This window comes from Muntiacus reevesi, chromosome 11 (assembly GCF_963930625.1).
Source record: "Muntiacus reevesi chromosome 11, mMunRee1.1, whole genome shotgun sequence".
Classification (NCBI taxonomy): Eukaryota; Metazoa; Chordata; class Mammalia; order Artiodactyla; family Cervidae; genus Muntiacus; species Muntiacus reevesi.
In genome coordinates, this window is record NC_089259.1 from 65,778,965 (window position 1) to 65,806,880 (window position 27,916).

At 43.6% G+C, this 27,916-nt stretch overlaps 1 protein-coding gene across 1 annotated transcript in view; it reads left to right on the top strand.

The window, feature by feature from the left end:
- The first annotated feature begins 363 nt into the window (after window positions 1–363).
- Window positions 364–27,916, top strand: part of LOC136144145 (ATP-binding cassette sub-family C member 4-like) — a 147,356-nt gene continuing 119,803 nt past the window's right edge. The window contains exons 1-8 of the mRNA XM_065901805.1: window positions 364–437; window positions 10,249–10,359; window positions 10,913–11,033; window positions 20,708–20,932; window positions 23,253–23,342; window positions 24,657–24,820; window positions 26,002–26,127; window positions 27,080–27,329. Coding sequence (XP_065757877.1) covers window positions 364–437; window positions 10,249–10,359; window positions 10,913–11,033; window positions 20,708–20,932; window positions 23,253–23,342; window positions 24,657–24,820; window positions 26,002–26,127; window positions 27,080–27,329 — 1,161 coding nt within the window. The remainder of the gene's footprint in view (window positions 438–10,248; window positions 10,360–10,912; window positions 11,034–20,707; window positions 20,933–23,252; window positions 23,343–24,656; window positions 24,821–26,001; window positions 26,128–27,079; window positions 27,330–27,916) is intronic.

Genomic DNA, 27,916 nt, shown 5'->3' on the forward strand with positions numbered 1-27,916 from the left:
TCCATTCCAGTTGGCGCTTCCCACAGCGCCCTTGCTTGGTCCTGATGAGGGCAGCGTGCCCGGAGGGCGGGCTGCTATCTCCTTCTGCCAGCTTTCTCCAGGTCTTCACCACAGCGGAGGGGCGTTTCTGCTGCAGCCTGCCCCTCCCTCTCCACCTTCTGGGTGGGGGCCCGGGCTCAGAGCGCGCCCTCTGGTAGAGTTTGCAGCCCAGTGCAGACCCTGGGCGCCTGGGGTCCTGCATCCACGCCGCGCGGTTCCCCCACTGCCTCCATCAGCTGCGCCTGAGGCCTCACCTCACACCTGCGTGTGGCCCCGGCTGCCCCCACCCCAGGACCCCGGCCTGTGCGGGTCCAGGCGGGCAAGATGCGGCCGGTGTCCCAGGAGGAGAAGCCCAACCCGCTGCAGGACGCGAATGTTTGCTCGCGGCTGTTCTCCTGGTGAGCCCCGCCTGGGCTGAGACACCCCGCCGCCTCAGGGCCAGTGCCTGACGCTGCTGACCCCTCTCAGCGGCTGAGAGTCGAGGGTCAGGGCGAGGGAGCGCTTTCCGATGGCTGCTTGTAGCGGGTGGGGTCTCCCCACGCCGGCCGCGGGGGTCCCTGTCTGCGCCCTCTGGGTGAGGCGGCCGGAAGGGGTAGCAGGAACGGGAAGAGGGACTTGGTGGTGGGCCGCAGGGTCTCCCTGCCTTGCAGCTCGCTGCCCTGTCAGCCTCCTTAGTCTCGGGGAGCAGGAGAGGCAGCGGGAGCAGGAGGCAGGGAGGCTGAGAACCCAGGCTGCCCAGGGGCGTCACCGCCAGTGGGAGAAGGACCGGACCCCGGACCTCCATCCTTAGCCGGCTTCCCCAGGACAGCTCCGGATCATAGTTCTGAACTAATTCGCATTTTCCCCGCTAAGCAAACAGCCCTGAACAACTTTCTTTATCTAATTAGTGCTCTGCTCCTGTTGCCATCTGCCAATAATGTCCCCAGCTTTCTCCATATTCTTGAGGTGACGGGTGAGTTCCAACTGCACCAGGCTCCCTTGTCACTGTGTATGACCATGTCTCCCTTGCTCCCTCTGGGGGCATCTCTCACTATATTCGAGTATCTAGTTGTGACAAATTTCATCTGTGTAAAAAAACACTTTTTAAAAAATGAGCGGGGACATGATTCTTGAACCCATTTTGCTTTCATCTGGGATACATTGAGAGGACTGGAAGATGTATTTGACCAGCCCCTTTTCTTACTGTGAATCTCTACTTCTACTTTTGAGAGTCACCCTGGGAATGGGGTCCCTGAAGCCTGTGGGGTCTTATCTGCATCTCTAGCCTTTCCAGAAGCAGTGCAGTGTCTTGATGCAGGTGGTCCTGCCCAGGAGTCCTCTGGTTCTGAAACCACTCAAGGGTCCCTGAGCTGGGAGGAAACTCACAGATGAAAAGCAGCTCAGAGAGGTGAAGCTCTTGACTGAAGTTTTCCGTCTAGTAGTTGGGACCACTGGGTGGGTAGGAACCTTTGGGTTCAGTCACACTTGAGTGATTATCATATCTTTCGTTTCTGGACCCGAAACCATCCATCTTTCCCACAAATTCTGATATTTCCTTTTCTTCACATGGGAGGTCCTTGGGGATTCCCAGGAAACAGAAGCTTCTGTGCTTGTTCTGATGGCGGTGTACTCAGTGTGTGTAACTGCATCTCTTGGCCATTTGGTGGCCCTTAAGGAAAGAGGGTCAGGAAGAGAAAATATGGGTGTGGGCTTCCTTGTTGGCTCAGTGGTAAAGAATCCACCTGCCATAGCAGAAGACCAGGAGAGGTGGGTTTGTTCCCTTCGTGGGGAAGATCTCCTGGAGTAGGGAATGGCAACCCACACCAGTATTCTTGTCTGGGAAATCCCATGAATAGAGGAACCTGGCGGGCTACAATCCATGTCTGACAAAGAGTCGGACATGACTTAGTGACTAAACAACAACCACAATAAATAATAACAAAGTAGGGACACCTCCCTTTAACTTCAGACAGGGCAAGGGACTCTTCAGGGCAAGGCATGCTCAATTTGTGGATTTTCAAAATGTGTGTGCATGGAAATGGGAATGTGAGGACTTCTTATTGCTTTGGGTAGGCACCCATTCCAATTTTTCTGCTGGAATGGAAGGAGCTATTACCTCTTATTTAACATTTGAAGTCCCTGAAGCAGAGAGATTGAGTAACTTTTTTAAACACTTTTTATTTTATAAACTTGTGGCTCAGCTGGTAAAGAACCTGCCTGCAACATGGGAAACCGGGGTTCGATCCCTGGGTTGGGAAGATTCCCTTGGAGAAGGGAATCCAGTATTCTGACCTGAAGAATTCCATGGACTGTATAATCCATGGAGTCGCAAAGAGTCGGATATGACTGAATGACTGTCATTTTCACAGCCGATTTACAATGTTGTTATAGTTTCAGGTGGACAGGAAAGGGATTCAGCCATATATAAACATATATATCCATTCTGCCCCAGATTCCAAGAGGCTGACCATGTTGCCTACCAACACACAGCTACTAGTATGAGTTGGATCCCAAACCAGGCAGTCTGGCTTCCGAGCCTGTGTTGTTGTGGATGTAACTGCAGTACTGAGCTGCTTCTGTTGAGATTCTTGTTGAAGAAGGTGATTCCAAACACACCTTTGGTCTTGTAGGTGGAGTTTCTCAAGGGAAGTTCTTAAAGATCTTGTTGGAGATGATGCACGTGAAACGTCTCTATTACCAAGCTTTAGGGCGGCTGTTCTCAAATATGGCTTTCAAACCTGCAGCATCCTCCTCACCTGGGAGCTTGTTAGAAATGCAAATCACCAGCCCCATCCCACCCCTGCCCCATGCTCCTTCTAAACCAGTTCTGTAAAATTAGAAACCCTGGGGATGGGATTTAAGAATCTCCAGGAGATTCTGAAGGAAGGAAGAGGCTGATTTCTGCTTTAAGCCGCTCCTCCCATTGGCATTGTTCCTTCGGTGTTAACTTTTAAAAAGGGATCCAGACTTTGTGAAGTTAGTTGGTGACCACGATTGCCATCCTGTATGTAAAGTCTGAGGTACCCTCGTGATTTCCTCGTGTCCCCCACTCGTTGTCCTGGGAAACTGAAGTGAGCCATGGCAGGAAGTGCTGCCCAGAGACAAGGCCCACCTTGTAGAGAAAAACTGAGTTTTCATCTTCTCATTGGGTGTTGCTTTTCTTACATTTCATCTGCTTTCTCAACTTGTAAATGATGCCAATGTAGCTTATTGTCTTTATACAAATGACCTCACTGGGGTTTTAGTGTTTTCACAGCACAGGTAGGACTTAGAGTCTAAGAGAAGGCCTACATTTTGACTGTTGGTGATTGTGAATTTTCAAAAAGAATATATATTTTTCTATTTCTATAAAAAACTTTATAGAAGAAGAAGTGCTTCCCAGGTGGCCCAGATGTAAAGAACCCACCTGCCAATGTGGAGACACAGAGACATGGGTTTGACCCCTGTGTCAGGAAGATCCTCTGGTGTAAGAAATGGCAAGCCACTCCAATACTTTTGCCTGGAGAATCCCATGGACAGAGAAATCTGGTGGGCTACTCTGCAAAGAGTCAGACATGACTGAGAACATAGAAGAAGAAGAAAGGAACAAGGATTTTTTTTTTTTTTTTTTTTTTAAGTCAGGTATACTTGCTGATATTTTGGTTATTTCTTAGTCCTTCCCCTAGAAATTTTTGTGCATATCTGCACATGCACAGTTTTTTTTAATCAAAATTATAACTCATGGTTTTTTAGCATTAATTTTTATTGTAGCATAGTTGCTTAACAATGTTGTGTTATGCACACTTTTCTATAACGTTAAATATCTTTGGATCCTGATTCCTTCTTAATTTTCTATGGTTAACATTTATAGCATTAAATAATGTTCAAAATGTGGCATTTATTTTTAAACTTTTTATTTTGTATATGAGTATATCCAACTGACAACGTGATAGTTTCAGGTAGACAACAAAGGAACTCAGCCGTAGATAAACAGGTATCCATTCTCCCCCAAACCCCCCTCCCATCGACGCTGGCACATAACATTGAGCAGAGTTCCCTGTGTGATACAGTGGGTCCTTGTTGGTTATCCATCCTGAATACAGCAGTGTGTCCATGTTCCTAATAAACTCCCTAACTATCCCTTTCCCCCATCACTCTCCCTGGCAACTGCAAGTTCATTCTCTAAATCTGTGAATCTGTTTCTGTCAAAATGTGGTATTTAATTGAAATTTATGCAGTCTTTCACTTTTGTTTAACACAGTTTATTGCTAATTAGGATGTGATGCATATCTATGACCATATATTTTGTTGCATCTTTTCTTTTTCCAAGTTCCCAGAAGTTGAATAATTAGTGAAAGGCTGAATTGTTTTCCATTAGGTTCAGATCAATTTTCCCTCTTGACAGCTGTTTGTGAGCTTATTTCATTGTCACCTTTGAGTACCTGAATTACGTTTTTTTCCTGGGCCTAAAGTTAAAAATAATTCAAAGGGTTTTAATTTGAATTTATTTGATTTATGTGTGCTCAGTCACCTACTCCAGTTTGACTGTTTGCAACCCCACGGACTGTAGCCTGTCAGTTTCCTCTGTCCACGGGATTCCCCAGGCAAGAATACTGGAGTGGGTTGCCATTTGATTTGTAGAGATGGAAGATTTTTTATGTCTACTGACCATTTATTTGTGTTTCTTCAAATGTCTGTTAATAGATTATTTTTCCTATAGAGCATTTATAGTTTTGAAATAACTTGTAATCGTGCATATGATACTTTTTCAGATTTTAATTTGTTCTTTAGAGGTTTCAAATTATATATCATTAATTAAAATCAAGCTTTTCTTTTTGATTTCTCTTGTTGCTTTTGTAGTATGTGTTTTAAAAATCCTAACATCGTCTAAATCTCTGTGTATAATTTTAGCTTTTTTCTTACTTTAATAGTAAAGGCAGCTATACTTTTTTTAGTTTTTGATGTAAGATAGGCCCCTTTTTTTCTAAATAGCCCATTTTCCCATTATGGTTTACTGAATAATTCTTCTTCCCCATTATTGGAAATCAGTGGCCTAGTTTATGAACTGTGTCCCTCTGGGGACTGGACTGTCCAGTCTGCTGAGACTCTCCCTGGCCATGTCCCTGCTGTCCTCACTGCAGCCTCTGGGGTGAGCTCTGGTTTCTCTCCACCCTCGTCCCAGAGCCCAGCAGGCTGGGGGTGAGTGCAGGACCTGTCCCAGGGATGAGGTGGAGCAGGGTCTTGGACCAGATGCACTTGACATTTCAGGGACTGGTTACATCCTTGCTCTGCTGACACTGGCCACCTCTCAGTCAGTGAACTATCCCCTTGCCGAGTGAGTGCGGATGTGGAAACTGTCACTGGTGTCAAGGCAGGCTCTCCAGAGACTCTTGTCAGAGAAGCTGATGACATGAGGGGTATGTGAACTGGCTGAGTGCTGAGATGGTTTAGGGAGGTTGGTTCTGTAAGGCCCTTAGTAACTATCAATTGTGAATACATAGAAATGTTAAATTTCAAACTAGGATTCTTTGCTCCATTTTCAGACTACCACTTGTTATTCTTCATTAACAGTCAGAAATCCACATGTTGGAGAAGGAGGCTGGGTGAGCTTTGCAGGGCTGTTTCTCTGGTCTTGACCTGTCCTCAGTAACTGTTTAGTTTGATGAGTTTTGATAATTTTATACAATATCCACAGCCTCAAGCAAGAGGTAGAACATCCCAAAGGTATATTCAAATTTACTGCTATGTCCTTATGGCAAAATAAACTTCCTAACAAATTTAAGTTTATCACCTGTAGTTTATTCTTGATTTTTTTGGTCTTTATAGTTCTGCATGTGATCAGCCTAAGACAAGTGTCCTTTCAGATGTGTCAAGTGGATAATTTGCCTTGCAGAGTCTTCCATGGGTCCCCAAATCATGTTGATTCTCTTCCCTCTGTTGACCTGAACAAATAGAGTGTCAGATATTTCTCCAGCAAAAATGTGCTTATTCAGAATCAGCAGAGAATTGCAGGTTGAGGTCTGCATTTGTGGAGAGCCAAGTGTAAGTCCCCAAAGTTCCAGGGCTGGAGAGCACTTTTATAGAGGGGAAGAAGTTGGGAAGGCTCTTTCAGAGTCCATGGCTTTTCATTGCCTGCGTCCTTGCCAGGAAAGGAGAGGAGTCTTTCTTCTTCCTGTTGGGCCCTGATGTTTTTGTAACCTCATGTATCAAACTTTCAGAGGCTTTCTGCTGGGGACCACATGGGATTACTTGAGCACCCTGTGGTGGTGATGACTGCTGTTTGTCTGGGGGGACTTTGTCCTGTTCAGAGCATCATTGACCCTCTCAGCATCCCAGGGAGGTGTTCTCTCCAGGTGTTCTCCCCACTTTCCCGAGGTCAATACTGAGAGGTTCTGTGGCTGGTTCACGGTCATATAACAAAGAAGTGGCAAAGTCTAGACTCTAACACAGGAAGATTTCCAAATGAGGCCCAGCAGGTACCATTTTTGTTTCTGATTAAATTTTTTTAAAACTGTGGAAAATGCACACAACATAAAATTTACAATCTTGACATTTTTTAAGCATGCAGTTCAGTATTGTTAAGTATATTCATATTACTGTGCAGCCAATTTTCAGAACTCTTTTCATCCTGTACTGCTGCTGCTGCTGCTAAGTCGGTCGCTTCAGTCGTGTCTGACTCTGTGTGACCCCATAGATGGCAGCCCAGCAGGCTCCCCCGTCCCTGGGAATCTCCAGGCAAGAATACTGGAGTGGGTTGCCATTTCCTTCTCTAAAGCATTAAAGTGAAAAGTGAAACTGAAGTAGCTCAGTCGTGTCCGACTCTTTGAGACCCCATGGACTGCAGCCTACCAGGCTCCTCCGTCCATGGGATTTTCCAGGCAAGAGTACTGGAGTGGGTTGCCACTGCCTTCTCCCCATCCTGTACTAGTGTGCTATTAAAACACTAACTGCCCAGTTCCATTGTCCCCAGGCCCTGGGAACCCCAGGGCCACTTTATTTCTCTTTGAATTTGACTTCTCTGAGGACTTCATGTAAATCAAATCATAAAATCTTTGTCCTTTGTGATACACCATTTTACAATCCCACTGTCAGTGTGCAGATTTCCAGTTTCTCCACATCCTTGCCAACACTATTTCTTCTTCTTTTTTTTTTTCCATTGCCCTCCTAATATGCGTGAGCTGATGTCTCACTGTGATTTTCATTTGCATTTCCCTCATGATTAGTGATGCTGAGCATCTTTTCCTCTTCAAGCAGAATTTTAAACAGGGTCTTTTATGGACTCCCTTGTAGCTCAGATGGTAAAAAAATCTGTCTGTAATGCAGGAGAACCTGCTTCAGTCCCTAGGTCAGAAAGATCCCCTGGAGAAGGGAATGGCTACCCACTCCAGTATTCTTGCCTGGAGAATTCTGTGGACAGACCATGGGGTCACGAAGAGTCGGACACAACTGAGTGACTAACGCTTTCACTTTGGTGGCAGGGTGTCATCATCTGGGTAAGTCCCAGTGCTGATTCCCTGAGCATTTTCTGTAGGGGACAAGTGTGGAATAAATCACCCAACATGTTTCAAACCTGCTTAGTGGTAAAGCTCCTAGATGTGCACCATTGTTTTGGAAGGAAACTGAGACCTAGAGATGTTAAAGGTCGTAGAACTGCTGAACTGGAGTGGAGACGTTGGAGCAGAGGACAGCTGAGGCCCTGGGTGCTCAGCGCCACTGCTGGGACTAGAGTCCAGTCTTCTGACTGCTGGACCAGGGTTCTTTAGAGGTGCCAAGGTACCCGGATTAGCAAAATCTGAAGTTCAGTCTTATTGCTTCTTTAATGAGTCATGGATATTTATACATTCAACAAATATTTCTTGAGCATCTGTATCCATGTTGTCCTAGGAATAACAGGATAAAAGAAATGTGATCTCTGTCATTGCGGTTATTCAGTTGCTCAGTCGTGTCCGACTCTTTGCGACCCCATGGACCAGCACACCAGGCTTCCTTGTCCTTTACTCTCTCCCGGAATTTGCTCAAACTCATGTCCATTGAGTCGGTGATGTTATCTAACCATCTCATCTTCTACTGTCCTCTTCTCCTTTTGCCTTCAATCTTTCCCAGCATCCGGGTCTTTTCCAATCAGTCAGCTCTTTGCTTCAGGTTGGCTAAAGTATTGGAGCTTCAGCATCAGGCCTTCCAATGAATATTCAGGGTTGATTTCCTTTAGGATTGATTGGTTTGATCTCTATTCATGGGTTATTATGGTCTGGTCTTGGAAATTTCCTTACCCTGGCAAAATCAGTAAAATGGTGTTTACCTATGGGCTGTCTCTGCATGCTAACTATTATCATCTAAATAATGCATGATTGATCTGAATAGATTTTTTGGTGAGATCATCTGTACAGTACTGTTTTTTTCCCTTTATAATAAATAATTACAGAGCGATAAGTTGAGATTATGTAAATATCATCTTCTGCTTCAAACTTTCAACCAGTTTTTAATTTCCATTGATGATTTTCTTGACTGGATTGTTCCTTTTTAATTTTTTTTGAATTGTTAACATTTTTATTGTGCAGACTTATAACTTTATAGGACTAGCAGGATAAAAAAGTGTAAAATATCAGTAAGCATATAAATTTCAGCAGTCCTTTGGACCAGCACTTGATTTGCACAAGGGACTAAGCATCTATCTAGAACAGACGTGTCTTGGAATACACAGTTTATAGATTGAATCACAAAACAATTTCCCAAGTGATTTTCCTCATATAAAGATAAATATCTTGTACTTAAAAATTATTCAGTATAGTACATTTTCAGTCATATACACAGCTTAAAATAACTGATTACTCCTTTTATGTTTGTTTGCATTTGTTTGCAAGAGCTTTCCTTTCTCTCCTGTTTATGTAGCACTACAGATTCATGGATTCTTTCATTATTTACTGGGTTACGGCTCATTGCCATTTATTTGTTTTGATGTTCAAAGTATCCCAGATTTGTCTAGTAAGAGCCATTCAAGCTTCTCTGCCCTCTACACACCCTCATGATTCCTTGAGCGCTTTCTTATTTTATGGCACAAGATGTCCCGGATCCATCTTGGACGTTCTCTGCCTGCTGGTCTTGGCCTGTAGACAGTGAGGCTTTTGCTGGGATTGCCTGGGGCTCTGCTCACCAGGGCTCATACTAGTTATGAGCAGCCCCCACAGAAATTCTCCTTTTGCAGTCAGTGTTGTGGGTGGACCAGCCCTTGCGGTTCTTAGGATTGTGAGACATGTCTCAGCAACAACCATCAGGGAACTTTGAAATGCCAAGGTGCATCACTCACATGCCCTGGAGGGTACAAGGCACCCCTGGGGTGACACAGAGAGGTCCTGGGTAGAGAGAGCACTCATGAGCCAGCTTGGACTTGGGGTCCCACCTTTTTGAGGTTGAGGGTGGGATGTCTAGGATTTTAAAGTTTCACTCTTTATTGGCGAATTTAAAAAATAAGAGTGGGAATTAAAGTTCAGGAAGGGAGAATTGAACAGTCAGTGAGATGGTCTGTTATCAGGTCAACCAGAGCTTTCTAAAAGCGGGAACTTCACGGGTGGGGTGGCCTGGCTTTTTATCTCGTTGTGTAGCTGTCACGTGTTCACCGGAGATGGATGTCTTTGACATGGATGTCTCCAAAGCTTCATGTCAGACACTTATATTACAGTAAAAAAAAAAAAAAAGAATTATCACATGCTGACACACACTGCCCCAATTTTGGAACCAGCATTTCTTAGTTGGTTCCTTTTAGGGAAGAAGATATTAAAAGCCAAGGTCTGGGTGAAGGGGGCCAAAGGTCACAAACTTCCACTATAAAATGAGTCAGTTATGGGGATGTAATGTGCAGTCTGGTGATTATAGTTAATCCTACTGTTCTGAATATTTGAAAGCTGATAAGAGACTTTAATATTTCTTACAGCAAGAAAAAAAAACTGTGATTGTGTATATTACTCCAAACCCCAAGATCAGGGGATTAGAATGCTACCAGTGTGTCATTGCTTCCAGCGCATCTCAGAGTACAGAGTTAGGGACTGTGCATATGTATGTGAGTGAGTGTGTAAACACATATCTAATCATTCCCCTGTACCTCTATATATTTAAAATGTAGTTTTTTGTTTTTATTTAACAAAGCCATAAGTGTAGGATTCTAATTAGAGATGTGTAATTTGGATGTACAATTGAGCATCTGAGCAGAGCAGAGAGAATTTGGATATATGTCACTGTCCTTTTAATTTTTAGCAGGTGGCTAAACCCCTTGTTTAAAATTGGTCATGAACAGAAATTAACACAAGATGACATATACTTGGTGCTTCCAGAAGATCGCTCCCAGCGCCTTGGAGAAGAGCTGCAAGGGTGAGCACAGGCGGCAGGGAGGAGAGGAGGGAGAGGGAGAATTTCCATGTGGGGCTAGAGGTGTGTGTGTGGGGCTTTGCTTCCTCTGGGTTCTTCTGAGCCTCCTCTCCTGACTCTGCACAGTCACCCCCTCAGGCTGACCCTGGGCTTAGCTGGGTCAGCCCAGCTAAGGGAGCTGGGGGAGCCCGTGTTCCCTGTGCATCTGTGGACGTGGAGGGAGCCCACAGCCACGGCCCTGGAGGCCGAGCTCTGTCCCTGGAGGTGGGGTACCTGGAGGAGGGAGGCTGCCCCCCTGAGTGGCTCATGACCTGTGAGTCCAGCAGAGTTTGGAAGGAACTTATTTCCAGAATTGGGACTTTTCCCCCTCAAAGCCTTTTATTCTGGTGCTTCAGGGTCTGCCACCGCTCACCTTTCAGGAGCCCCGTGAGCAGTTAGGCAGCATCCATGGGGCCCCACAGAGCGCCTGTAGTGAAGGCTCCTCTCCCACTCCGCCCCTCCCCGTTTCCCTGTGGTGGACACGCTGTTCTTCATTGTGCTCTGTTTCTCGTCGCAGGTACTGGGATCAGGAAGTTTTGAGAGCCAAGACACACAAACGGGAGCCTTCTTTAATGAAAGCAATTGTAAAGTGTTACTGGAAATCCTGTCTCGTTTTGGGAATATTTATGTTTCTTGAGGTAAAAGTTTTTACATACTGTGCATTGCTTCTCAGTGTATGCAGATCAGTACTGAGATGGATGCGATGGTGGGGAGAGAGGACAGCGGTTTGTCACAGGATAAATCTCATCATGATGTAGCTCAGTGGTTGTGTTTATATTTAGGATGGACAGATGCTTAGAGGACTGAGCCTCCAGGGGATTAGTACTAAGTTGGCCAAAAGTTCCTTCAGGTTTTCCCATAACAGCTTATGGGAAAGGATGACACTGACAAGACAAGACATTTTATACCATATTAGGACATTTTTGGAGAAGGAAATGGCAACCCACTCCAGTGTTCTTGCCTGGAGAATCCCAGGGGTGGTGGAGCCGGGTGGGCTGCCGTCGATGGGGTCGCACAGAGTCGGACACGACTGAAGCGACTTAGCAGCAGCAGGACATTTCTATTGCTCAGTACTTGATATAAATGCTGAAAGTGATCCTTGAGAAAAAGATCCTACAACCTCAAGGAATATGAGTCTCCTGGTTTGGAGGAAGTAAATTTGGATCAGAGCCCAGTAACATAAGGCATTTTATAGGTGCTCCAGCAAGTAATTGTTAACTTGCCCAGGTCACATCTGATAAATGATTTCCTAAAAAGGGGTCCTCGCTTCTTCTGTTCTTGTGGAACAGAACTCTGGGCCCTGCATCTGGGCAGGAGCTGCCAGAGCTCCAAGAGCACACCCTTCCCTGGGCTGCACCCTCCCCATGGGCCAGGTCACCCAGGCCAGAAACCCCGTGGGGAGGAGCTCCAGCTGCACCATGAATTCATGCACCCTCTATGCTGGTTTTTTTCCCGGGTTGTGGGAGCAGATTCCTGGTTGAAGGGGGATCCTGATAGCCTGACATCGGCAGAGGGTGGAGGAGGGGATGTGCAGGGCAAACCAGAGATGGAAAGCTGTGAGCTCAGTGACCTCCGTGACCCTGAAGATCCTGGGTCAAGACCCCCAGAGGACAGTCCCTCTGGGGACACAGTGCCAGCAGCCCCCTGTTCTGGCTGAGTCTGCTGGAGGTCTGCTGCAGACCCCCCTGGGTGGCTCATGCTCTCCGTGGTCCCTTAGCGCTGCCTTAGGGACATGGGCGGCCTGTGAGTGTGTGAGCAGGAGGGATGGAAGATGCAGTTGTTGTGAAAGGGGTGTTTTAGGTAGAGAAGGTGTGATTGTCATCAGTCCATTGTGTTGGGGTGAGGTGGGTGGGCCAGGTGGTTCACAGGTGGGCGGTGTGGCTCTTGTTTAAAGGCTGTGCTGTACTGAAGGGCACTGCGGGCAGTGGGCAGCTGGGCAGGTGAAGTCCGCCCCACTCAACTGGAGAGGCAGAGGATCTGTCAGCTCCCAGGGGACTGGGTGGTCCTGGGGGATGGAGTTCTCACTGATGTCAGAAGAGGATTGGCCATTGTGCCAGAGGGTGGACAGGTGTGTGGGGCAGAGTGCCGCCTTAGAGAGGACACTGACCACTGAGATATTGTACTGCCTTGTGAAGGGTGGGGTGGAGTGTTGATCTCATAGTTGTCCAGCCCCAGTAACACTTCCTGCTGGGAATCCAAGAAGGCCAGGCCTGGGGGCTGCATAAAGTGCAAGTGGTAGAGCCCCGGCCCCTCTTTCAGGAGGCTGGTTGTTGGGCAGTCATGGCAGAGAAGTGGGGAGTCGAGGACCTGGTAAATGTGGGGGCTCCTCTCAGTAGTAGTGCTACAAGTACTAATGGCAGTAACAAGGAGTCGTACTGAGTAGTACTGGTGGTGGCAGCTGCAGTACTATTAGTAGTGTAGCAATAGTGATAGTAAGTACTCGAAATAAGTTTTGTATCAGGAACTGCTATGAGCACTTTATGTGTAGTAACATTTTTATTCTTTTGGCTAACTCAACAAAGTTGTAGGTGTCCTATTACCCCCATTGTTGAAGAAAGGACTCTGAACCCAAGTGATTACATAGGTTGCGTGTAGTTACAGGGAGCTTAAAAGACAAAGTGTGTTTCCATTTCAGGCACTCTGACTTACAAGCCTGATCATCTCAATGACTAAGAGCTTGTCAAGGGTCAGGAAGGCTTGTATTTAGAGCTTTGTCTTCAGGGTCTCAGACACATGCATCCTGAACTTTGTTTCAGTTCAGTTCACGTGTTCAGTCGTGTCCGACTCTTTGTGACCCCATGAATTGCAGCACGCCAGGCCTCCCTGTCCGTCACGAACTCCCGGAGTTTACCCAAATTCATGTCCATCGAGTCGGTGATGCCATTCAGCCATCTCATCCCCTGTTGTCCCCTTCTCCTCCTGCCCCCAATCCCTCCCAGCATCAGGGTTTTTTTCCAATGAGTTAACTCTTCACATCAGTTGACCAAAGTATTGGAATTTCAGCTTCAGCATCAGTTCTTCCAATGAATACCCAGGACCTATCCCCTTCAGGATGGACTGGTTGGATCTCCTTGCAGTCCAAGGGACTCTCAAGAGTCTTCTCCAACACCACAGTTCAAAAGCATCAATTCTTCAGCGCTCAGCTTTCTTCACAGTCCAAGTCTCACATCCATACATGGCCACTGGAAAAACCATAGCCTTGACTAGACGGACTTTCGTTGGCAAAGTAATGTCTCTGCTTTTTAACGTGCTATCTAGGTTGGTTATAACTTTCCTTCCAAGGAGTAAGCGTCTTTTAATTTCATGGCTGCAATCACCATGTGCAGTGGTTTTGTTTAAAGATAATAAACAGGATGCTAAGAACTTCCTGGAGCAGGAAGTCAGATTTGGGATCCTAATTGTGGGTAGATTTTAGGTGACCACGTCCCCTGGGGGCCAGATTTGACTAGGATGTTGATGCCAGCAACAACATCATGCTGTGGTCAGATGAACCAGGAACATTTTAAGAAGCCAGCTTCCCCTCATTACCATCCCTAAGTGGTGATAATTAGATAGTGGAAGATCTAAACTCAGCTTTGGATTCTCTAAAACATGAACACATTTACTTTGTGACGTCCTGCCTTCTTTTGATTCCTCTGGTGGACAGAATGACTCATGGGTTACCCATGGTTTCCAGATGGTGCTGTGACCAACCACAGCACCGGCACAGGCACTCCTGGCAGTAGCGGTAGGAAGAGGCAGGCAATGCCAGTCCAGGGTGAGGATTCTGGGGTAAGGATTTCAAAGTGTGAAACCTCTGTCCTGTGAGAATTGAGGAGTGATCGTAATGCTGGGGAAGCCAGCACCAGGCTAATGTTCAACCTGGAGCACGTGCAGGTCACCCCTAATTAGAACAGAACAGCCAGCGAGTTTTCAGCATCCTTGCCCCTGTGTGCACACCCATGGGGACCTTGGGTGGGGAGAACAGGTCTCCGCCTGTCCAGGGCCGTCAGGGTGGAGAGGATGCACCTGAAGACTCTTCCTGGACCAGAGAGACAGAGACGTCTGTCTCCATCATCAGGGCTTCTCTCGGAGAGGTGAGGTCTCCACCTGCTGGTGTGTAAGTGGGGTGACCCCAGAGAACCAGAGCGGGTTCACCCAGTCCCTTCCCCTGAGAGGGGCGGAGTGACCAGGGTTTTTTTTTTTTTGTGACCAGGGTTTATGTCGTCTTCCTGAGAACCTTAGAAATGGCCTGGCCTTGTTTAATTACTGACCTTTGTTCAAGATCACTTTTGCTGGTTGTCTCTGCTTTAGGTGGAGAATGTAGAATCACATATTTGTGTAAATCTTCACTTTGGAGCTCAACTGATGAGCAGGAAGTAAACAGAATCCTCTGCACCCCACAGAAGATCCCTCTGCATCTTCTCCCGGAGAGCTGAGTGGTCTTTGCATTTATTTCCCAACCCTTTCTTCTATGTGTCCCTCACTTCTGCTCCACCCAGGAGGCTGAGGAATGGCTGCTTGTGGCAGAGGTACTGTGGGCTCAGAGCAACCGCTGAGGACCACACGGAAAGGGAGAGGAGGAGGGGGCACTGAGCCAAACAGACAGACAGACCTGCAGAGCAGACCTGCCCTGCTGATTCTGAGAGCATAGTATTAGCCATCAGATGTTAGTAATATCCACAGTGATTACCTCGAGAGATATATGATGGTGATGCTTTTCAATTCATTAAAAAAAAAAAATCTGTGTTGTCTCATTGAGAAAAAGTTTTAAAAATTTAAGTATGATTGACTTACAATATTATAGTAGTTTCAAGTGTATAGCGTAGTGACTCAGTATGTTTGTATTATTTTGATTATTTTGATAATTAAATATCACTTTGATTATTAAATGATCACACTGATCAGTCTAGTTATCCTCTGTCACCATACAAATTTTTCTAATGTTATTGACTATATTCCCTATGGTGTACATTACATTCCCACGACTTGTTTATTTTATAATTGGTTTATGTCTCTTAATTTCCCTCACCTATTTCACTCATCCTCCAATCCCCCTCAATCCATTTTCTTTAAAAAATCAAGGAAATAGATGACTCCTTTTTTAAAAGATTACTTTCATAATGATGAAAAAAATCAAAATCCAGCTTAGAAGTGAAACTTTTAATTACATTCCAGGAAAGTTGGCTTTTAGAAGTGACTTTTCTCAAGAGATCTCATTCTACCATAATGGCCTGTAAACATCAGTGAGCTCTCTAAGCCCTTTGTTCAACCAGCCTCTGCCATTAAGGATAGAATGCGTCTCTTCCCAGGACTCCTGTCTTTTGTGCATACTGTAGAAATCCTTGTTAGTTTTTTGCTTTCTGATGTGACAAGATGTTTCTAGCTTATCCTTACACAAAAAAAGCTGTGCAGCCTTAAGTACAAATTTGCCTCAGCCCTGGAATCTTCATGTCTCCAAGCAGCCATGGCTCCTTCTAGTGGGAAATGGTGTTTAGAGACTCTGGTCTGGGCACTAGGGGTGCTCATTGCTGTTGAGTTGGCTATTGTTTCTCAGCTTTGTCATTGGACAAAGCTAGTATACATTTTTTTGTAGTAAACAAACCTTGAGTTTATATGGGTATTTTCAATTTAAATCAGATTCAGGACAGTAGTGCTTTTGCTTTATCTTTTAACTCTTAGATTGGATCTGTTTTCGTTCATCATCTGTTCTCTTTTCTGCCATGCCTAATCCCAGTTCTCAGTGATATAAACATAATTACTCATTTAAAAATCTTATAGTATCAACACTATTAACCATAATGTGACTTTTGGAAGCTTTTTTGTTGTTGTTGTTGTTGTTGTTCATATTGTCCTTAGGCATATCACACAGGGAATGTGTTTTCAAATTATTTTTTTACAACCACTTTTAATAATTCATTTTTTATAACTCTGTCAGCCTACTGGATGGATATAACTTTTCTTTCATCTTACTCTGAAATTTTAGGAATTGCTTTTGAAAACTTTATTGTTTTTTTTTTCTTTTTAATTTTTTTCTTTATTTTTATTAATTGGAGGCTAATTACTTTGCAATATTGTAGTGGTTTTTGCCATACATTGACATGAATCAGTCATGGATTTACATGTAATTATAATTCTGTATAATGTTTTGCTGGGAATGATTGAAGGCAGGAGGACAAGGGGACAACAGAGGATGAGATGGTTGGATGGTATCACCAACTCAAAGGAGATGAGTTTGAGTAGACTTCGGGAGTTGGTGATGGACAGGGAGGCCTGGTATGCTGTGGTCCATGGGGTTACAAAGAGTCAGACACAACTGAGTTACTGAACTGAACTGATAATGTTTTCACAATTTCAAACTCAGTAAACAGAAGAGGCTGTTTTTAAGGAAGACTGATATCCTTGCTGGCTCCATTCTAATTCACACTCCCCTTTTAGAGGTAACATTACAAAGTTTGATTCATGTTTTTATTTTGCAGATATAGTATTTTATAAACATTTAATTTTTTCTGTAGTGTCAAATGAAAGGTCTGAATTTCATCATTGGTGTCTCAAGAGTTTGGTTTCATAAGGAATTTTCCTAGAAGCATGATATGTAACATGGGACTCTGGTTAAAACCCTCTGTGGCACTTGTAAGTCCTTCAGAGCAGGTTCATGGCCCCTCCACGTCCAGATGCCCTGTTGATGCAGAATAGCAGATGCTTACATGGGATTAGTTTCTGCACCAACATCTTCTAGGGAGAGGGAACTTCAGGCTCCATCCCTAATCATTTGAACCTAAATCAGTTTCTGGAGGCTGGGTTTCAGTCCTTAGAGTGCTCCTAACCCCTCCCAGGTGATGCTAAGCTGCAGTCAGGATGAAGACCACTGTGTCAGGAGGAGTGAAGTTATATTGAGAATCATAATGACTATTATTTTCCCAGATTCACTGCTTTTCCTCCTTAGCTCTGCATCTTTCTCAGCTCTACTCTGTCATCTGTTCCCCCATTTCTGAAGATAAAACTGTCTATTCATTTTTTCCATAAGCTCATTCTCTTATGCTTATATATTTCACTCAAGCATTTTTTTCTTTGATAGCTTGTTTCTATTTTCTGTGTTTTCTTAATTTTTCTCATGAAGTGGAGATGGTGGAGTTGGGTAAGAAACCTTTTAAGTACATGTAGAAATATAACAGAGAAGCTATACTGACTAGGGAAATTTTAGCACTTAAACCTGTGAGAAGTTCCCCTAAGAAGCAGGAAATGGGGCCCCAAAGTCAAATACTTTCAGAAGGTTGAATACCAGGGACTGCACCAAAAATGTCTATCTCTCTCATACCCTGAGATTCCTGTGAATGAATGTTGTTATATTGTTGGACTCTTAAAAATCTTTTATGGTTTCACAGTTGTGAAGAATTCCTGTGAAGGAGTAAGAACTCTATTCTCAGTTGGTTTGTGGAAAGAATATTCACAGATCAAACTTAGATTGACATCAAAGGTGAAGGGTTTGGGAACAATTTTTGATCTTTTCCTTGCTTATCCAGAAAGTTTTAATTTGGTTAGTTTCAAGTTTGTGAAAGTCACTCAATTGTGTCTGACTCTTTGCAACCCCCATAGACTGTACAGTCCATGGAATTCTCCAGGCCAGAATACTAGAGTGGGTAGCCTTTCCCTTCTCCAGGGGATCTTCTCGACCCAGGAATCAAACAGGGGTCTCCTCATTGCAGGTGGGTTCTTTACCTACTGAGCTATCAGGCGAGCCCCCAGTTTCAAGTTTGATAGTGAATACTTTCTCAGTTGTTTTTTACCTCACTAATTGAGGGTTAGGATTAGGAACAGACAGAAGAGTAGAAGCTACAGGCCCTGGACTGGCATTACTCCTTAGTGAGGCTGTTTGCTCCACTGGCATATTAAATTCTGTCTCTCAGCAGAAAAATCGAGACATTTAGGCAACAATGACCTGCCTTTATGTTGCCATATATTTTTTTTTGTTGCTGAATTTGTTGTATTTACAGTGTTCTTTAAGTAGGTGACATTACTCTTGCTTTTCCTGTAATTACAATGATATTAGGACCAAATAGAGAGCTGAGTAACAGTCAGCAGTGATTCCCAAAGAGAATCACAGTTTTAGGACACTTTGGGATGGCAGGTGTTACTGCTGGGCTTCTGGTGGAGAGCCCCAGGTTTGTAGCCTGCAGCACTGGGCTTCCCTTGATCATATCTGGGCTGGGACTGCCTTGTGTAGTTTGACATTCTTGCTGCTCTGTGTAAGCCTCCAGACTTCTACCTCAGTAAACTCTATAAACAGTGTGTTTTATAATCTATGATGTGAGGGGCTCTTGTTAAGCTTTTAGCACCTCTAAGGGTAAATGATGGGGCTTTCTGGAAATGTAGCAGTGAGCCTTCGTATTCTTGAAAACTGATCATCTTACTCTGATATGGTCATCTTACTCATAATTCTTCCACTACATGGTCTTCTCTTCTCTGGAGTAGATCAAATTTCCTGTGACCTTGTGGAAGGTAAGGCAGGTGTTACAGCCTGTGAGCATGTGTGTGTAGAGCAAGATAGGAGTGTAGGGCTTCAGTGCCTCATCCATTTGAGAGATGGGGTCAGCTTTCTGTAAATAATTTGAGCAGGCACTAGTTGGTTGAGCAGAAAATGCTTTTTAGTTATGCTTCACATTTTGGGCTTTAGATTCTCCTTCCTTCCTCTTATGTGTGTGGGTGCCTCAACTTTTTAGAGACAGTAGAGAGCTTTCAAAAGAAAACCCATCTGGGAACTTCCCTGGTGGTCCTAAGAGTCTGCCTTTCAATGCAGGGGTCACGAGTTTGATCTCTGGTCATGAGAGTAAGATATTACATGCCTCAGGGCAACTAAACTGACAGTTCCCAACTAGAGAAGCCTGCGCACTGCAATAAAGACTCAACACAGCCAAAAAAAAAAGTTTTGTGCTGGAGGTTTCTTGGTGGATGATGTTCCACAGTTGAGTAGACCAGTTGATAGTAGAAGTTGATAGAGATCAAATCCAGACATTGATTGAGCAATCAATGTTATATCATGTGGGAGATAGCCAACATACTCCAAATATCCAAAAAAACCCATCAAAAGTCATTTTACCATTTTGTTTATGTTAAAGTTTTGTGCTGGAGGTTTCTTGGTGGATGATGTTCCACAGTTGAGTAGACCAGTTGATAGTAGAAGTTGATAGAGATCAAATCCAGACATTGATTGAGCAATCAATGTTATATCATGTGGGAGATAGCCAACATACTCAAAATATCCAAAAAAACCCATCAAAAGTCATTTTACCATTTTGTTTATGTTAATCACTTTGTTGTTTGGTTTCCACCTAAGTTAAGCAGGATATGGGAGGGGGGAACCCTTCTTGACCATATTGCCACACTCAATTACCTACTGAAATGTAACTATTAATAAAATGCTCCTTTTTAAAAACAAATTGTGATGGGCAATGGAAAGTGGATACTGTACACCATTGTGGAATGGAAGAGATCATGGGGTAAGTGAAATGAACCACCACCAACCACACCAAAGTCCAGTCTTCATCCAGAGAAGCTGATGTTATATATATTGTGGGACTGAAAGGGAGTCCTCTATTATGAGCTTCTTCTAGAAAACCAGTTAAGTCCAATGAGTACTTCTCCCAGTTAGATCAACTTAAAGCATCACTTGATGAAAAGTGTCTGAAATTAGTCAGCAGAAAATGCATTAACTTCCATCAGGATAATGTAAGATTGCATGTTTCTTTGATGACCAGGCAGAAACTATTACAGCCTCTCCTGGAGGATCTAACTCATCTTCCGTATTTACCAGACATTGCACTTTCAGATTTCCATTTATTTTGTTTTTTACAAAGTTCTCTTACTGGAAGAAAATTTTAATTCTCTGGAAGACTGTAAAAGTCACCTGAAATAGATACAAAGTTTTCCTCAAAAAGATACAAAGATTTGGGAAGATGGAATTAGGAAATTGCCTGAAAAACGGAAGAAGGTAATGGAACCAAACTTTGAAAAGGTTGTTCAACAAAGTTCTTGGTGAAGATGAAAAATGTGCCTTTTATTTTTGCTTAAAAACCAAAAGAACTTTTTAGCCAACCCAATACTAAAGCTTTATTGTCTTTGAATGTAAGATTTTGGCTTACGTTGAAACTAGCACTGTTGTCTGCTTGGCTTCTTTGAGGTAGTGGATCTGTGTATTTTTCTTTTAGATTAGCCATGAATGTAGCGTTTTTTCAAGATGGCTTTTTAACATGCTAATAATAGAAGTAAAACTTGTGTTAAGAAAAACTGGCATCACTTGTATTTCTAATTAAGGTTCTTTTCTTCTTTCTTTCAGGAAGGCACCAAAGTAGTTCAACCCATCTTTTTGGGGAAAATGGTTAGTTATGTTGAAAACTATGATCCTGCCAATTCTGCTGCTTTGCACGAAGCCTACGCCTACGCGGCGGGGCTGAGTGCCTGCGTGCTCGTGTGGGCCGTTCTGCACCACGTGTACTTCTACCACATTCAGCGTGTGGGGATGAGGCTGAGAGTAGCCGTGTGCCACATGATCTACCGCAAGGTGAGTGTCACTCGGTACCACGGTGTGTACCTCCCCCGAAGCGTCAGAAGTATTTTGGGAAAGTTCTCTGTAAACTAAAAATTTGTAACTGGGATCATTTACACCTTCCTAGAGAGACTTGCTATTTGCATCAGGCCAATTTTGTTGTCATTTAAGCAAACTTTACCAATAAATAATAAAAAGTTTTGTGTTGAGATCGGGTCAGAGCTGCCTTTGATAACTTTTATCCACAGGTTGTTGCATAATATCCACTCAGCTTGTAATGGATTCTGATGATCAAATTGGTTTTCAATGTTTTCATACTTAAATCTCATAGCTGTATTTGTGGAACTTTTGTTGTTCATTAAAACCTTCTTTTACATTGAAGTTGTATTTAAAAGTAAACGTCAGTGACTGGATTTATGAAATTAAATCTAGGAGCAAAAAATGTATTTGAGAAAGGAAATGATTATATTTTTAAATGACCCATCTAATCATATTGCATATAATTGTGTGAACAAAAGAAAAATATAAATGGAATCCTTGCCAAACATAGACTCGTTCACTTAATTCTATAGTTATGATTGTTTATAATGGTATTAAAGAATAGAGCTGAATGTTGGGATGAAACTTGAAATCATATACTGTTTTTAGTATTTTGGTGAGAATTTTTTGCTATTCATTCAAGTTATTTAATTAATTCAATGTTTCTTTTTTCTTAAGTATGCATTTTAGCACTTTTAATAAGACCTGATTTAATGTGTTCAGTGATTTTGTAATGAAAAATGCCACAGAATTATTCCATAGTTTATCCTGGCCTTAACTAGCTTAAAAGAAATAAGAATTTTCGGTGTTTTTATAAAGGAATTGCCACAGATACACTAGTGTTACGAACTGAAGGGCTCTTTATAAATTTGATCTTGGATGTCTCTTTGCCCTGGGCTGTTTACTTTTTTCTAGAAAAAAAAATTATATAACTATTTTTTATAGTTGAAATTTGTGGAGAGAGTAGATCTTAAGTGTTATCACCACACATACAAAAGGGTAACTAAATGTGATGATGGCATATGTTTATTTGTTTTTCTACTGTAACTGTTTCCCAATGTTTATTTATATCAAAACATCACGTTACACATATTAAATATATTTAATTTTTGCTACAAATAAAATCCTCATTGAAGGCTAAAACCAAAAAATTTAAATGAAAAATATTGCTTCTCTTATTATTTGCTACTTATGCAGAGCTTCTGTTTCTTGGGAATACTTTTCTGGGAAAAATGTAGGATGTGTTCTCCCCATCTTTCCTTTAGTAAAATCTTGTTAAATCTGGGGACTGTGAACTCAGGGCCCTGGCATCTCACTGTCTGTGTTTGGTTTTGGCACATGAGTCCAGGTTCTCCTTGCATGACATACCCTCTAGTTAAGGATCTTCATTGTCAGTCATCATCATCTTTGTTATTCTCTTGCACCTTTTACCATTTAATAGACAAATACTCAGATTTCCCCACAAATTCAGTTCAATTCAGTTGCTCAGTCGTGTCCAACTCTTTGAAACCTCTTTGGACTGCAGCACACCAGGCCTCCCTGTCCATCACCAACTCCCAGAATTTACTCAAACTCATGTCCATTGAGTCAGTGATGCCATCCAACCATTTCATCCTCTGTTGTCCCCTTCTTCTCCTGCCTTCAATCTTTCCCCACATCAGAGTCTTTCCCAATGAGTCAGTTCTTTGCATCAGGCAGCCAAATATTGGAGTTTCAGCTTCAGCATCAGTCCTTCCAAAGAATATTCAGTACTGATTTCCTTTAGGATGGACTGGTTGGATCTCGTTGCTGTCCAGAGGACTCTCAAGAGTCTTCTCCAACACCACAGTTCAAAAACATCAATTCTTTGGTGCTCAGCTTTCTTTATAGTCAGACTCTCACATCAGTACATGACTACTGGAAAGAACATAGCTTTGACTATATGGACCTCTGTTGGCATAATGATGTCTCTGCTTTTAATATGCTGTTTAGATTTTGGCTGAAAATTACTTAGCTGGCTCCTAAGTCTAAACCTACATTCATTTATCCTTTGGGCAGGGCCAAGTTCACTGAGAAACAGGGTGGAGGGTTTTGCTTCTGTCTCCTCCTCCCTTTGCTGTCCTTGCAGGCAAGGCTGCCGCCACGTTGAATCGTCTAAGGATGAACATGGGTCCCTAGAGCCCTGCTTTCAGGCATCATCCTGCTTGTCCTGACACCACACAAAACCCCGTGAAAATGCACTCCATTTTGCTATGTTCTCAGGCTGATTTGGTATCACTGTAGGAATCTGACTGTCTGTATCTTTCTCTCATTTCAGTCACTTCGCCTGAGTAGCTCGGCCATGGGGAAGACCACCACAGGCCAGATAGTCAACCTGCTGTCCAACGATGTGAATAGGTTTGATCAGGTGAGCTGCCGCTAGGGATCCTCTTTCATTTCCCATCCTTCTTCTTACTGGATTTAGTTTATTGGGATGCCAGGTACCAGGGTTTGGTGTCAGCCAGGGTTCTGTTGAGGACATAAGGCAAGGGTTCTCTTTATCCAATGCTCATTTCCTCTGTGTACAGCTTAGATGTGATAATGATAAGTTTTGTCCTGTAGATGAGAAGTTTGTTTTTCTGACACTGTCTGCAATATACTTCAGTGGTGGGAAGGCAGTAGTGTTCTTGGACAGCTTGGTTAGTGTTCGTAGGGGTCCTCCATAGAAGTTTCACAGTGGCCTTTCTTGGCATGCAGAGTCAGTGTTGCTGCCTCAACTGTCTTCCTCCCTCTGGATGATGAAGGCCTGGTGGGCAGGGATTGTTCTTTCTCCTGCGCCCTGTTCAGTGCTGCTGCATAGGGAGCCTTTGAGGAATAATGCCAGGTGGGTGGTCTCCAGCTGTGCACAACCTCCTCCCTGCTGTCCCATCATACCCATTTCACACTTACCTTATGAATAGATCATGTTACCAGGGTGTTGCAGCTGTTGGCCAGATCTGCACAGAACAGTTCTCTTTCCTGGATGATCCTGGCCCTTAAGTTTGGGTGCTTACCTGGTAGCTCAGATGGTAAACAATCCACCTGCAATGCAGGAGGCCCGGGTTTGATCCCTGGGTCAGGAACATTCCCTGGAGAAGGAAATGGCACCCTGCTCCAGTTATCATGCCAGAATAATTCCATGAACAGAGGAGCCTGGTGGGCTATAATCCATGGGGTCGCAAAGAGTCGGACATGACTAAGCGACTAACACTTTCACTTCTTCTTCAATTATTCATTCATCAAACATGATGTAAGGCCTCTACTTAATTTGAAGGATGAATAAGCCTTAATTTCTGCCCTGGAAAGGCCACAGACTGTCCAAAAGGTAAATGCACAAGCAGTTATTGCAAAGTATGGTAGCTACCATATTATAGGCTCTTCTGGGGAGATGGGGCTGAATTTTGGGACAGAGAGAGTTTGGGGAAGCCCAGAGCTCATCTGTGTTGTGGACAAAATCAACATCTTCCATCAGTGATGCTGGCCGGGTTCTCCTTGGCACGTCCCTGAGGCTAGCCCTGTGCTACCCCAGAACAGCATCATCTGGGGTGGACGCTTGGATTTCTGCTTCATCAGGTGTAAAACTCACTGAAATCATTTCTGTTTAGATTCCTGTCTGTTCCTTCAGAGCAGATTGTTTCTACACTGTGTCCTTACTGGTTTTATTGTATGCAGTCCTAAGAAGGCTTTGTCTTTCTCTTATAAGGTAACGATGTTCCTGCACTATCTGTGGGTGGGGCCACTGCAGGCTGTCGCAGTGACCGCCCTGCTCTGGATGGAAATAGGAATGTCGTGTCTTGCTGGGATGGCAGTTCTCATTATTCTTCTGCTTTTGCAAAGCTGCTTCGGGATGTTGTTTTCATCACTCCGGTAAGAGAAACACTGGTTTAAAAAATAGGTGATATGTGCTTAGTAACATGCACCATCTGCTTGATGCTTCTGATCAAAATCAAAACCAATGCCTTCTCTGGTCTCTTCTTTGGGTGCATTGTAGACCCTTCAGGCTTTGCAGGTGGAGGCTCCAGCCTTAAACTGAAGGCTGATTTTGAAGAGGGAAAGGAGATGGCACTCACTGTCTCCTCCCACTACCATACCTGAATAAGTGGAGTGTCCTTGAGCAGAATGTACCTATGTTGATGTTATGTAAACTTTATTAAATAGTAATAATCCTATAGGCTCAAATTTAGCTGCATGTATTTTTGTTATGTTAGAACAATTTTCAGGTATCTATTTTCATGTCTTGTTTTTAGTTCAGTGTTTCCATTAACTTATAAGTGCCTCAAGGACAAGGTCAATCTTAATTATATATATATCTTTATAAAGCCCCACAATTGCAGCAGATTATGTGACAGAACAGTGACTGGTGATGAAAGACCTAATGGTGATAAGATAGACCTGAGGCAGGTCCCAGAAGGTTGGAGGTGGGTCATTGTCCAGGTTGTCAGGTGATGGAGGTATTGTGCTCTTCGAAGTTTTGTTTTTTTTTTCCATGAGATTTTTCTTCTTCTTCTTCTTCCTTTTTTGTTTTTGGTGACTTTGCATGTGCTGCTTTTGTGTATTTGCAATTTCCTTTTCTGTCTGCTATGAAGAGATGTTCCTTGTCCTTCAAGGCCCTGTTCCAGTGCTACCAGGTCTCTGAATTTCTTCTTGTTCTGCTTTCCTGGTAGAATTAACAGTCCCATTTTTCCTGCTCCCCAGAACTTCTCTCCTATTTTACCATAGCACAGACTCTGTCTTCCCGTTAAGTTCAATGTCTTCTTGCTTTCCCTGCCCAACTGCGACCTCCTTGGGCAGAGAGTTTATACCTGACTTACTTTGGGTCTTCTTCATCCAGTTCTGCAAGTTCTCCAAGTTACTCCTTGAATTAGCCTGAATGGTTGACTTCTAGAAGTCTTTTTCTCCATTTGCACTTTGAGAAGGACCTGCCTGTGATGTCAGCACAGAAGAGCTATAGGGAATCATCGATCCCTGTGCCCCCTCCTCCTGCTGCTGCTGCTACGGAAAGTTGAGCTGTGGTCATTAAGTCTCAACTCTCACATCTGTTCCCTCAGGAGTAAGACTGCAGCTCTTACGGATGAAAGGATCGGGACCATGAGTGAAGTTATAACTAGCATCAAAACAGTAAAAATGTATGCTTGGGAACAGTCATTTATAGACCTTATTACCAGATTGAGAAGGTATGTTTTTGTACATATCACACCATATTTTGTATTTTCCCCCTATTTTTACTGACTGAAATTAGAAGTCTTACCAAGTTTTCACATGAAGATGAGCTTAAATACTATGAACTCCACACCTCACATGTGGCAGGAGGATTAAGTGGAAGAGGGGAGATGTCATTTTAACCTGCTGTTCCATTTACCATCTTCTTAAAGGAAAAATTATATGTGCTTCTGAAGACATACAGATGGCCAATAAACACATGAAAAAATGCTCAACATAACTCTTTATTAGAGAAATACAAATCAAGACTACAATGAAGTATCACCTCACACTGGTAGGCATGGCCATCAACAAAAAGTCTACAAACAGTACCCTCCTGCGCTGTGGTAGGAGTGCAAATTGGCACAGCTATTATGGAAAACAGGCTGGAGATTCCTTAGAAAACTAGGAATAAATCTACATTTGACTCAGCCATCACAGTACTGTGCATATGCATTGAGAAAGCCAGAATTCAAAAAGACGCATGTGTCTCAATGTTCACTGCAGCACTATTTACAATAGCCAGTACCTGTGCTTCCATAGGGGCCACGGTGCCTATCTAATCTGTCTAACGTGTTGGTGCCTCTCAATTTTGGGGTGTCTTATTCTCTTCCCCACAAGTTCATGAGCTTCTGGAGGAGACGGGCTGTGTCTTTCTGTCATTAGTGGGGAGCCTGACCCAGGAGTTGTGGTTTTGAATGCTTGTTGAAAGAATGTTCAAACCCAGTCCAATTGACCCACAGTGTTTAAAAGGGTGACATGAAGCCTCTATTTAGTTGGAAGTGTGAAGTGGTGATGAAGTGTGTGGTCCTGGTGTTGGGATGGAGCCCCGGGCATGTACTGTGTAGTGTCTCCATATGAGGACTTGAATTTATGCCTTGGATGTTGATGCTTCTTTTAAAACCTCTTTCCTACTCTCTTTTTCAGGAAAGAAATTTCCAAGATTCTGAAAAGTTCCTACCTTAGGGGCATGAATTTGGCATCATTTTTCGCTGCCAGCAAAATTATGATTTTTGTCACCTTCATCACCAATGAGCTCCTTGACAACCTGATCACAGCCAGCCGAGTGTTTGTGGTGGTGACGCTGTTCGAGGCTCTGCGGTTCTCAAGCACCCTCTACTTCCCCATGGCCATTGAGAAGGTGTCAGAGGTCGTCGTCAGCATCCGAAGAATCAAGGTTTGGGGACAAATAATTGTTTTCAGTTGTAGGTGGATTTTTTGTAAAATGCCCTTTTGTTTGGTGTCACTGTGTTCCAGTCAGGTGATATTTAACTCTCTCAGTGCCAAACCTGGCAGTCTTCCCAGAATGTTGTAGGTGCCCACTTCTCTTCATAGGTAGAGTGCATTACAGATACCGTAAGACTGGTTCACGTGTAGCGGCAGTAGTATATATAAGTAGCAGTGGCACAGGGCTCTTGTGTAGTGATACCTGCAGAGAGATTAAAATGTCTAATAGCAGGAGAAGCAAACAGAGTGCATCTCCTGTGCTAACTCCAGTGACTAGGCAGTGACTGTGCACAGTCCTGGGATATAGGATTCCTCTCTGGGCCGGGAGGGGAGGAACTTGCTGAGAGCTCCCTGCTCCTTGGAGAGGAAGAGTGGCCTCAGATTCAGTTAATTCTCTGTGTTAAAAAATGAGTTCTTTCCTGCATAGATGTTTTGATTGTTGATGTCTGAGCCACCTTTTGCATCTGCCTTTTCATCCCTGGCCCCTCTTTATTTGCTGCTTAATCCTCTCTTTCTAGTTGCCCTCTTCTTTTCAAA